At 41.2% G+C, this 12,975-nt stretch overlaps 1 protein-coding gene across 3 annotated transcripts in view; it reads right to left on the reverse strand.

The window, feature by feature from the left end:
• Nucleotides 1-12,975, reverse strand: part of SYNE2 (spectrin repeat containing nuclear envelope protein 2) — a 174,110-nt gene that overhangs the window by 48,193 nt on the left and 112,942 nt on the right. For all 3 annotated transcript variants that reach the window (XM_066188996.1, XM_066188997.1, XM_066188995.1), the window contains exons 79-88: nt 12,740-12,913; nt 12,023-12,154; nt 10,065-10,261; nt 9,707-9,839; nt 8,881-9,063; nt 8,302-8,448; nt 6,489-6,665; nt 5,154-5,309; nt 3,631-3,780; nt 1,122-1,298 (exon numbers count right to left, since the gene is read on the reverse strand). In XM_066188996.1, coding sequence (XP_066045093.1) covers nt 1,122-1,298; nt 3,631-3,780; nt 5,154-5,309; nt 6,489-6,665; nt 8,302-8,448; nt 8,881-9,063; nt 9,707-9,839; nt 10,065-10,261; nt 12,023-12,154; nt 12,740-12,913 — 1,626 coding nt within the window. The remainder of the gene's footprint in view (nt 1-1,121; nt 1,299-3,630; nt 3,781-5,153; nt 5,310-6,488; nt 6,666-8,301; nt 8,449-8,880; nt 9,064-9,706; nt 9,840-10,064; nt 10,262-12,022; nt 12,155-12,739; nt 12,914-12,975) is intronic.

The following is a 12,975-nucleotide window of genomic DNA, read 5'->3' on the forward strand; positions in this document are numbered from 1 at the left end:
TTGGTAGAGATAGGGCAGCAATATTGCCATACTTTGGCAGCACAGATTAAAACGTTTGCAGAAAATTTAACACCTGCTCCTAAGAATTAGGAAGCTGAGAGAGGTGAAATGGTCCAAGTTAAAACAAAACAAAACCAAACCATCCAGGAGACCTGTTTTAAACTGAGATAATTTATTGGCTGTTAAAGACAAAGCTTATTTAGCAAACCCACACACCTAAACTGAATTTTTGCTAGAAACCAAAAAATCCTTTAATTTAAAGCTGCTGTTTCTACTGGCAGTAAAGTTGGCTTGACACCTCCTGTCCTCAGCTGCAAGTTCCCCCTTCTGATATAGGCAATTAATAGTGTGTTTGTGAACTGCTCCAGGTTAAAAGTAAACTGGGTGATTGAAGGAAGGAGGTGAGGAGGTGCCCAGCTCCTTTTATTTATAACATGAGCCCAGGTGAGGGTGGAAAGCACTTGTGCAAGGTTTACTGCCAAGAGTCCCATACCCAGCATTCACAGCCTCAGTCTGTCCCACACCACCTCTGATACAACTCAAAAAACACCCCGAAATCAGGCCATGTTTACAAGAAAACAGGGAGTGCTTGCACAGCCTTTCAACACTCATTTAAAGCCAAGAAAAGGGATTTTAGCCAGAGCTGTGAAATGCCCAGACCCAGGGCCAGCCTAACTGCCTACTCCAGACGCTCCACTTGGACTCTGTAACAGCCAAGCAGAGCAGCAGGAGGATCCAGAGCATTTATGTCTGGCATTCTGAGCCGTTCAGAGGCTGTGCAGGAGACTCCAGCTCTCTGGAGGGTGACAGAATAGTTGGGCTGGTGCTGGAACAAGTAGAAATGCCAGGCTCAGCATCAATATAAGGTGCAAGGGACCATGAGGACTCAGCGGGCTTTTTTCTTGAACCTTGGTACCTAAATTGCACTCAAGTTGAACTTATGCACTACATAAAATAAGAAGTCTAAGTGCCTCTGGAGAGAAAAAAAATAGTAATATTGTACTAATTTCAGTGTCATTATAATAAAGAAAAAGTTGTTCAGATAATTTTATCTTTTTTTTTTCAGTGGAGTTTGTTTGCCTAAAGGCATAGTAGAAAGTACAGAAATAAGACAACTTTACCTGGAGAGTTTTGACCTGTTTTTTTAAAGCTTCCAATGAAGCTTCTTCCCCAGAAGGTTTGCATTGGTCTATGCAGTACAAATATCTTGTTGTCATCAAGCTGACTTCTGCATAAATTTCATCATATGCTCTCCACTCCTCCAGTGTTGACTCCATTGAGGCCTTTAGCTGTGCAATCTGCAGGCAAATAATTTTTGTTAATATTTCTTGGGTAGTCCTGACATATAATCACCTTTAAATTAATTTAAAAATCTAAACTAAATGCTCAATCCATGACAATCCACAAGAATTTGCCAAGTTGGAGTGTTTTACTACTCGGAAAGGAATTGTGCAGGCCTCAAAAAAAAGCAGTAAACAGTATCTACTGTGAAGTATAAGAATTTGCTGGAAATTAAAATTTCACTGGAGTTCAAGGTAGCACTATTATGCCAGAACACCCCAGGAAGTACTGAAATAATGAACTGCTTATTCCTTCCTGCCAAATTCAACCTGAAGTGGGAGGAAGTTGAAAGCCTTAATCTTCTTAGGGAGAAGATAGTTTGATCCAGAGATCAAGTTTCCTTTCAAGGACAATTTGAGCAGAAATTGGTTTGCATGGAAGAAGCCACTACTGCAATACTCTGAGAGCTGTCATCCCTCTTATGCCATTGTGCTATAATAATGCAAGCCCACCTGGATCCCAGGCTAGCAAGTTCAGGATTTTCACACAAAATTAAACAATATCCCCTTCATTTTCTGTCCCTTTTCATTATTACAGTTGTCTAATCTATCTGGGGCAGGCATGCCACAGGCTCCTAGACACTGCAAGCACAAAAACACAGTCCTCCTTCAGCCATTCTTTTCCTTCTGTTTCAGGCAAGTACATAAGGCATGTCCTGAGTTAAACAAAAGAGTCATCTAGTTCAGCACCTATTTTCAATCATGCTTGGAGAAAAGCATGAAAACCAGGCAGACAAACAACCATGTCTCCACGAGACCTGACAAAAAAAGCCAGATGCCAGATTTTGGTTCTGACTATGCAGCCACACAATGGAAGATGAAAAGATGTTCACACCATAGTTCACCCTAAATAGACTGCACAGATCATTTTATCCCAGTATCCTAGTTTCAGGCACACACAGGCTGGTGGATTAATCATCTCTATTCTCTTTTGAATCATGGTTATAGGTGGGAGGAATCTCTAATTGCTTTTTGTAGCCTGTAGCTAATTACTGCCCACACAAGGAAGATGGGAAGACATTGTTCTCGGGAAATGTCTCTGGGCCACAGACTCACAGGCTTGAGCTCAACCTACAGACAATTTAATCAAGGTATTACATCTCCTTAGTGCTGGATTAGAAACCTCTGCCTGGCTCTGATGTGAGCAGTCACCCATGGGAAGGAACCTGCACTTGCTGTTTCGTTGCACACACAAGACAGCTCAGCTCCAAGAATATCCTGTAGTTTGCAAGTTCCGTAGTTTAGTCATAAAATCCCTAAAATTAACATGACCCATGGTGACTGTAAGAAGAAAAAAAGCATGAGGCTGTCAATTCTGCCAATTTCTATCCCCAGCTATACATCAGAAGGAAAAACTTTCATCATGTTCATAGACATAAATTTCCCTACTTCTTGGTAAAATACAACCACATGCTTTCTGCTGAAACCTAAACCAAGAAGCAGCAGATCAATACTGGATCAACACCTCCTGTGGGGAGTTCAAGCAAAAGGGTCCAGGTTTCACAAAGTTCTGACGAAAAAAGGCAAGGAGTTTGCAATAAAAAATGTAAAGCAATCTTAACTAGAAACACAATCACTCCATCAAGTATAATTCTCTAAAGTACATGGTTATTTATTATCACAATTTAAATCTATAAATTTACTCATTATTATCTCTCCTGCACCTATCAATTACATCCACATAAAAAAAATATCAGCTCCAATTATAAAGATATTATAAATACAAACTGCTAGAGAGTTAGCTTGCATGGGAAACCAATCTGCCAGACTCTCCTTGACGCAACTGGAAAGTGCACAGGATTTGAGGCTGGCAAAAGCCACCCTGGTGTGTGGATGAAAGAGTAACTGGGAGGTGGAAAAGCTGCAGTCAGAACAGGGCCAGAGCAGGCAGCTTCCACCAGTTGCACTACAGAGGAGAAAGAGCAGGGTATGAAAGAGAAGGAGATCAAGTAAGAGGGTTTAAGGTTTCCATTTTCAGCTTGACTGAAAAATAGCAGTGCTCTTTCTCTATTTTCTTAAACTGCAGATGGGGATCTGTTCCTCCCCACTTTGTACTCAAACTGCTTCAAGATCAGACTAATTTTTCTCTCTCAGCTTCAGAAATACTAATTCTATATAACACTAATTTACTTTACAGTAAAGACTTAAAATTAAATTCTTAGGATGATGAAGAGTAAGGAATACTTTGCATCTTTTTTGTACCAGCTCCTGCCATCCCATGAAGAAGATTAATGACACTGGTGGTGAGAACATGCAGCAGAGGAAACCTGAACACAAGCAAGGCTTTTACCTGGTTTACAATGCTGTCCTTCATTTCACACAGCTCAGCTATCCTGAGAGACTGAGCTTCTGGGGTTTGTTCTGCACTGCCATTCGAAGCCAAACTCTGTTTGAGTTCATCAAGAGTTTTGGATTTAGCTGCGAGTTGATTTTCTAGCTCCTAAATAATGGGGGAAAAAAAAAAAAAGATAAATAAGATCTTTTAATGAGGCTGTAGAAAAAAACTTCTGTGAAGAGTTTAGATAAACATTCCTCCTTTAAAACAAATTTTGTGCAATTCTTCAGTCATGCAAAGGTAAGACAGGAACTGTTTTTGCAATGGGCGAGTCCCTGACATCCTAACAACTTCTAGAAAGTCATTTTCAGTTTGTCCCTTTGCTCAGAGGGACTCCCATGGCAGAAATTCCAGTGAAATCAACTCCAGTGAAATCAAGTGAGAACAATCACCAACGAATGGAGATACCTGGGAAAATAACTGCTTCCCCAAGACAACCAGCAAGATTATAAGAGTCCTGACATGCTGGGGAAAGCTCAGCAGGCAGTTCTTCACAATGTGAGGAACTATCCATACCCACAATGGGCCACAGCATTTTCCTATAATGCTACACTTAAAGCCATGACCTTTTTTCACCTCTCACTGACCGTCCTCAAAACATTTTTAAATTTGGACCTCATTTTTATTGACCAGATCAATTTTAATTAAAACATTTTAGCCACCTGTATCCTAGCACTGTGTGTTGCTCTGAGCAGGTGAGTGTTTAGTCCAAGCTACCATTGTGCCTTTCTTCCATTCTGGCCCCTCCACACACTTCAGAGATGCAAGTAACTCAGTGTGTAACACAGCACTCCAGACAATAAAAGCAGCCTATTACAGGAGAGAGATGTAACCATGGCAATGAAAGAACAAATATTCCATGTGAAAAACTAGAGAGGGAACACTGTACTGAATGAAAACAGCAGACTGCCAGAGTAACAGGAACCAATTATTAGCTGGCTGCCACCTGTATTAATTTTGAGGGATCTGATGCCTAGAAAAACATAACAAAGGACACCCAGATCCTTGAGGCTGCTGCAGAGAGATTACACTACAATCTAGGCCAGAAGTAGAGAGGCTAGCTATTTCTCCAAATGGGACTGAGCAGTTTCCATGATATTCCCATCACAGAGCTCTTCAAACTAATAGAACTGATAACTCCTGCCATGGCTGTGCTGAACTGAGAACTACTTCTATTGGAAGTACCTCAGAATACAATATTGCTGCACAACACTCCAAATACCATGAAGCAAAAGCAGATGCATCTTCAGTTGGTGGAAAAAACCCCACAGAATAGCCACTCACATTAAAAGTGGCTCTGGCTCTTTATCACCCGAATACAACATGCTTTAATTAAAATGACATTGGAGAATTCTTCGGGGAAATGGCAACTTCCTTTACATTTCTTTCTGTTAAAATCTGTGCAGTCCCTTAGCCTGGAGCCGGCAAAGTGTGCTAAATAGGTCTTTTGCAGTAATAACACTCATGTCATGCTTTACCTTGCAATCATCTAAGGTGTTCTGTGCAGAGATCAGACTCGCTGGGGTCCGTAAGGATCTCAGTCGATCACTCTGAGCTTCCAGCCAGTTGCACAGAGTCTGGGCTTTGTTCTCATTCTCAGTAATATCCTCCAAAATGTGTTCCAGGTCTTGTATCTGAAAGTTACAAAACTGTTTTAACTTACTTAAACCTACAGGTGAGCAGAAACAGGGCTTTGTCTTCCATGACAAAATTTGAGATTACAAAACCTATGCTGGAAATAGTCTTTCGAGAAAATACTTTGAAAGGAAAACCTAAAAAGTTTTGCAGGCTCTTTAGGATCTGACCTTTTCCTTTGGAAGAAACAAGGCAATGTGTGTTCTGGAGCTGGGAGAACTGACAGGTTGGGGGACCCTGGGGTACGTGGACACATTCATACGGAGTCGGAAAATCTCATTCTCACTAAAACCCACCAACCAGGCTACTAATAAGAAAGAGACCTCAAGTTTCTGATCTTTGGTCTTGGCCCTGAGGATCCATTAAATCCTAGAATGGAATTTCATGAAAATGGATAAAAAAGATAACCTTTTCCCCAACAGAACTGTAATTTCATCTTGGCAATTTTCTATTGTATGGGAAAGGAAATTTCCACTTAAAAATGTATCCGGAAGACTTTCTGAACTAAAAAATATTGGAAATTTTCCATCTGACTAGAAGTCTTTGTATTTGGATTTAGAAAGGGCAGCTTCTCCTAAAGCTGTATAAATTGAGACACAGAGATGGAAGAGAAATGTGTTGGTAGAGAGATTCATTTGAGCAGCCTCATGGTTTCATTTTGGGATTCTAAGCTCCCCCATGTCTTTTCCATGAGTCACACCAGCTTTTCTGGGCATTGGGGCACATAAGCAGCAGCATCTAATTCTGGATGCATAGATTATTTCTAGCCTCACTAGAATAGAATAATTCTGAGGCATTGCCTGAAACAGATTTTCTCCAGAGAAGCAAGATTATGAGCTGATAGGAAAATTCTGCATGTAGAGTGACTTAATCAGCTGCTGACCTTCAAAGCACTCCACTGGGAATGCATATTTAACTACTGCAGGAGAACACTGACACAGAGTAACCCATTTTCAGTGACCCAGGAGGGCTGGAGCAGGGCTGGGAACAGATCCTTGCTGTGCCTTGTCCAGGAGGCTCATGTGTCCCCATATGAACGTGGCTGTCAACACTACCTACTTAATAATTGCTGCTTTCACATATCCAACTGCTACAACAGGAAAAATGCTGGCAGCTTAATACAGAGCAGTGGCACAGGAAAAATCAGAGCTGTAAGAGCCATGGGAACTCAATCCAACCTTTCTGTTGAGGGATGCCTGCAGCCGGTGCCACCGCAGGTTCATCTCGCCCAGGCACTCGGCAAACTCGGTCCTTTCGTAGCGCTTGCTCTCCACGTCACAGGTGCTCATCTGCAGCAGGGACTGGTTAACAAAATCTACCATCCACTGCTTAAAGTTCATTTCCATCATGTATTCCTGCAGTGGAAAAAAAGAAGAGCAAAAATGTAAACTAATCAGTTCTGTAGTCTTAATCTGATCAGTTCCAATGACGCTTCGTGGTGTGGCAGTGGGACATTGACGGCTTTGTTTGAATCATGACCTGAAATATTTTTCTGAAAGAGACCTGTCTGTAGGAATAATTCTCAGATTTTACCATTCTCTATTTGTATAGCTGTTTCCATCCACTGAAATTTCTGCAGAAAAGCTCTGTCATTACGTGGGTGGTTCAAGGTAATAACAGGCTAGTGATGGAGCAAGGAATAAAACCTAAGGGTACTAGACCCTGTAATCCAATCGCATTATTGGACAAAACCATCATACTGCCATGGGCCCAGATTAGGCTAAGATCAAGGCTTTCCCATACTCCTGCAACTCACAGGCAACTGCAGCAAGAGCTTCTACTCCTTTTAACAAAGTATCTGATATCAGAACAGAATATCAGAATACCTGGGAGGAAAAAGTGTCCTCTAGCACCAGCATCTCTTGTGCAGAGAGATAAGTGCGAAACTGCACGCAAAGTGAAAACAAGAGAATGTTCTTTATTGCAGAGGGTATTAGAAGAGAGTAGGAAAGGGCTCCATATTTATCTAGTAGTGCCCAGGAAAGTCACCAGGGAATACCACAGCAGAGGTACTGAAGCCGCAGCTGCTTCCCTCTAGGAATTTGTGACCCTCGTCCCAGCTTTTCTCTCAGCACATACAACACCACCTTGCTGACAAGTGCAAAAGATACACCTACAAACCCACCTCTAAATATCCAAAGTGTTATAAACAGCACCTCACCTACATGTTCCAACTGCCAAATCCAACTAATACAGACCAAAATGTTATATATGTGCTATACCAGAGCACTTGGAAAGAAATGTTTGCATTGGCACTTGCCTTTTGTGGAGCACCAAAGTGCCTGCAAGCTGCAGCTGCAGCCTGAGAACTGTCAGCCTGTCTGAGCCCTGAGCAGGGGCAGAGAAAATATGGCTCTGTGGGCATTCATGCGCTGAGGCTGGGCTCCCTGGCATCTCTGGAGTACACAGTTTGAATTCTTCCTGTGGCTGGAGCAATCAGCTTCTGCCACTAGTGCTCTGACATCTGAACAGCACCAAGAATCTGCTGCAGCCTCTCTCTCTCTCTCTCTCTCTCTCTCTGCAGGGATGTTCATCTTGTCCCTCTTTCCTAGCAGGTTATTTCTTTTGATGACACATAATATTAAAACCTCCTGTTCTCTAGTTAAATGAATTCAGGTTATGGGAGCTCCATTAAGAGGTATTCCTTGTTAAAAAGACAGAGTAGAAGACAGCACAAAAATTCAGTCTGTCTTCCTAAGGAAGGGAAGCTTTCTTGCTCATTACATTTTATAATCTAAATGCAAGAGAGAGAACAAATGAGACAGATGGGACAGCATGAGAAAAGGAGATTACAGCCCAGCAGGCAGTAGCTGTATTGCAGAACAGGCAGTGGTTTGTGTGTCATGGAAGCATAAGGTTTTATAAAGGAGGATGTTACAACATGTTTCAGACTGAGGAACCCTCTTGAGAGCAAGGGGAAGGATATGACAGTGCCTGTAGGCTGCTTCCATCCTTTTTACACCAGGCCTGGACTTACAGTTTCCCATTTACCTTGTACTTCTGAAGGAGGGCCTTGACTTGGGCAGCATTGTGTTGTGAATTTATTGGCTCCTCACGTTCCTGCTGTTGTTCCACATGGTCCAGCCAGGCCATTAGTTCAGCAATAGCTTCCCGTGATGAAAGCTTTTCCATCTGAAGCTGAGGTAAAGCACATAATGAATCCTCTACACTCTACTTGTTAGAAATACCAAGGAAAATGACATTTCTATTCTTAGAAAGGTTCAGGCACTATAATCGCATTATTGGGGCATGAACTTGAAAGCGAGCCCTGTGCTCCAGAGGGGAAAATGACTTCAGTTCAAGAATTCAGGAATCTGAAATAAAAATCTTTCCAATTTTGAGTAATTCTTTCCAATTTTAAGTAACCGGCTTTCATGCAAAACCATAAAGATAATAAATATATGTAAAACAGCTCAGGAAGAACACAGCAATATTTAAACTGCAGTACAGTATTGGGGTTATTTTGAAAGCATGGCACAGCTAATTCAGAAAAAGGCAACTGAATCCCAGCAGCAGCATTTTAACATATTTAGCTTGAACTGAGAGATGGCAGCAGAGTTTTTCACTCACCTGGTGAAGCTTTTCTTGGATGGCTGGGAGCTGTGTAATCAGTTCTCCCCATTTTTGCTCAAACTTTGCCAAAGATGACCTAAGTGCTGCAGTATCAGCTTGCTTCACGTGGAGGAGCTGGCTGGCAGTGCTCACCACTGATGACTTTAGGGAAGACTTTTCATCAACTTCCTTAGAAAATGCCTGCGGTGCACAGGAGAAATTTAAGAGAGGGTAAATATTTATTTATCTATTGAAATGAAGACAAGCCATATTTACACAGGATCAAATGCCTCGACAAACAGTTTTTACCAAGATGGCAACATTCAGAAAACCTAACCTCAAATGTTTTGGCAGATAAAGAATTTTTTTGCCCACCTTGATCTACAGTGATGAATGCCACCTTTTGCTCCCACAGAGACTAGGAATATCCTGATCCCCACTTCACACAGAGGTCCAGGGAGCAACCCCAGTCCTCAGACCTCTGGCCAGCTCACATCTACCAGCCAAACCATCATAATGCTTTGCTTTCCCCCTGTGCACTGCTCCTTCGGTCTGGCCTCACACTGGGGCTGAAGCTCCTGGCTAGTCATCCAAGGGGAGCAGGCAAAGACATGAAATGCAATTCAGCATGTTTCTCTTTTCTGACTTTGGCCGACCGCCTTCACTCCTGTACCCTGAGCCCACACCCCAGGTTCAGCTGTCAATGGCTTTGGGGCACACAGCCATTCAGTGCTGTATTACGTGGGGGCTCAAGGTCATGGCAAACACAAAAAACCTCTCAAAAGGGTCATTTTCACCAGAATTCACTGTGTCTTATCTAAACCTGGCAGCAGAAATGACTTACAAACAAGCTGCTGATGTTGTCCCTGATGGTGGCAAGATCTTGTGACACATTGAGAGACTGCTCCTTCCAAAAATTCATTCTCTGCTGAGCAGAATCCAACCATTTCATCAACTCCTCTGAGTCTCTGTTGTAGCTACAGGAGGAAACAAAACACAGAAACACATATCTAGCTGAGGCTGGGTATACATTTCTCACCCTCCAAATTGTCTTCCCTGTGAGAAGGCCCAGGGTACTAGTCCGGCACCACTGCTGCTGCATAACCCTGCAGAAGCAAGGCTTCAGCTGTCATCCATAAAAAAAATCACAAACTAATGTCTAGCTGATACTTCAAATTGGGTTTTTTTTGTGTTAGACCCACCTGACCAAGAGTTTCAGTAATGTCTGAAGTCGGTGTAGCTCATGGCCAACTTTTTTGGTTAAAGACAACCACTGCTCTTCTGTCTTCCCAATCTGGCTTCTTATTTCTGGACAGCTCACAGCAGTCAGCAATTTCTTCCCTTCTTTCACCATCTGGTACAGCCTGGCATGCTTTTCATCAACACTGCTTTTGATTTTCTGTCAGAATATGGGAAGTTTGCAAAACAGTAACATTTTAAAGACAGAAAACACAACTAGAAAAACACATATCACTTGTTCTAACTTCTTAATCACACATTTCGTCTGTAATGTATTTAATTTTCCAAATGATAGAAATCTGTAATTCATTACATGCAAAAGGGACACAGGTTTTGTGGTTTTGTTTATTTTTTGTTTGCTTGTTTCCTCTGGGTAGGTCAAGACAAATCTCAACATACTTTATAAATACTTTATATTTATACATTATCAGAATGACTGTGTTATGATTTGATTGGTTTTTCAGACACCTGAAGACCTCAGGCAATGGACAAACACCCTCTATCAGATCTGGCTGCACTGTCCAAACATTTGACTGCTCATACTATAAAATTATTGTCTTTCCTTGCTCCTGAAAGTTACTGTTCCTCCTTCAGGCTCTATCCTAATTTGAAAAAATATTACCACTGTTTTGAAGGAAACTGCTGGGATAATTATTGAATAATGCTGGCAGGGAGAAATGAAGAGTGGACGGTAAAGTCGTTGAGTAAAAAACAAAGGTCTTGGGGGTATTTCTCTTGCAGGAATTAAGCCCTAGAGAATTTTGTTCTGCTCTGTCTTTGAAACTGTGAAGCTCCAGAGTTTCACCCTGCACCAAACATCTTCTAAAGCTTTATGACTTTGTTTCTGAAGTCTTTAAAGACAAATAAAGACTCAAGAGTGAAGAGATGGCGAGGAACTTAAAAAGCCAAGGAAAACCAGGCAACTTCACATCAATGGCTGTGCAAATTTTGCATGTCTCGTCTCAGTGCTACAGGTATCCAAAGCACCAGAGGGCCACTCTGACTGTAAACATCTACTGCTGATTTATTACAAAGGCTTTAGTGTAGCTCAGATTTTCCTGGCAATGTCCAGTGATGTCTTTCCTGCAGTCAACTAGATTAAATCATTATAGCACTTTTTTCCTTTATTAAACATTCATTAGTAATTTATTAAACACTCATTAATTTGCTTTCATTAAATACTTATTAATTCAAAAAATTCTAACAGAGCGTGTCCTCTGAAGACTGAGAAAGGTCAAACCTGTGAGGAATGCAGAGCACTCTCTGAAAATACATCACTAAGACTACAGAAAATCTCTCTTCTTAATTTTATAAACCTTTCTTCTTAATTTTATAACACAACCACAAATGCTGCTTTCATATCCTTACATCTAAATGTGTTTAAAACGTGGATAAAATATTTCCAGCTGGAGCTGGAAATAAATAAATAAATTGTAAATAAAGATGTAGCTCTGTCATCAGAGATGCAGCTGCAACCAGTGTTGCAATAAGAGTTCAGGTATTTGTATTTTCAGATATTTGAAAGCACTAGGTTGATTCTCCTTTTCCATAGGTTTTACACTGTGGCATGAAAATAATTTCTGAATTACAGAGCAGTGGCACTATGTTCACTCCAAGGCTCTTGCTGTTCTTGGGATCCATGGAGCCTGCACAACATCCATCTTATCCCAAATACTTTCCTTTGAAAACTGATTTATAAAGTAGTTACAGTCATTACTCCCACTCAAATGGACTTGTAGCCCCTGGCTGGAATTAGCAGCCCAATCTTCTACTTTTAAAAATTAGTTCTGAGCTTGCACCCACACACAGCTGAGGACACAAAGGAAGCAGTGCCTTGCAAATCATCTCCTCTTATACTGACTAATATTTTTTGCCGTATCTACTGATCTATAAAGAAAAGCAGTGACAAACACATAAATACCTCTAGAAGTGCAATCCTTTCCATTAATCTTTCTTCAGTTTCTTCAACCAAACTGACGGAAGGCAACATAGAGGAAAGTGCTTCTAACTCCTTATTGAAAACGAGGCAATCCTCATCAAACACCATCCAATCCTAAAAAATACATTGAATTGTTAACACTGCACAGATCCATTTGCATTTTAATACACCAGATTCGGGCCTTAATGCCTTCCCTAGCATCAGCAGCTCTTGCTTTAATGAAACGTAACACAAAAGTAAGTGAATAATATGTAAATATCAAGGTGAGACATGATTTCACCACAGATGAAATAATTAAACATTCTCCAAAATCTTTAAGGATTCTTATTTTAAAGTGCTGTACGCAATTTTTTATTCTCTAGGGATGTTCTCAGATTATTTGTTACATTTTTTGAGTTTTATTTTAAAGTGGTGCTGGTATTTTTCTGCCTTAAAGGGCTCTTTCGTCAGTCCAGACACTCAGAAATTAGAGCAAGAAGTCATAAAGTGTGTTGTGTTAAAATGTCCACTTCCAGAGATTTTCAAGAAGCTGGTTTACTGACACACGTAGAGTAAGTAATAAACAGATTGCTGCTGTCCAGTGGAAACAGGAAAGGACAACTATTATCCAAAGAATCACTGGCAGGACAAGAGCTGCCCCAGATGCAACTTTTCTCCTTCCCTCCAGGTTTTACTCTTGGGTGTCTTTTGATTTATTACCTTTAACAGGCTCTCTAACTGTATACCATACTGGCAGGCCTTCTTCTCCAGCAATTTGACTTCATTCACCAGCTCTCTCCAGAATTCCTCTCTCTTTTGCAGGACAGAAGGACTCACTCTCTTGGAAAACGCTTCCATGTAAGCCATGCGTGTTGTGAGGTTGCGGAAAAAATCCTGGGGGAAAAAAAACCAAGTTAAAGCTTGCTCTTTAAGAGAGATCACACTCCCACAGCAGG

The sequence above is a fragment of the Chamaea fasciata genome, unplaced genomic scaffold, assembly GCF_029207755.1.
Source record: "Chamaea fasciata isolate MVZ Bird 193981 ecotype frontalis unplaced genomic scaffold, bChaFas1.0.hap1 SCAF_7, whole genome shotgun sequence".
Classification (NCBI taxonomy): domain Eukaryota; kingdom Metazoa; phylum Chordata; class Aves; order Passeriformes; family Sylviidae; genus Chamaea; species Chamaea fasciata.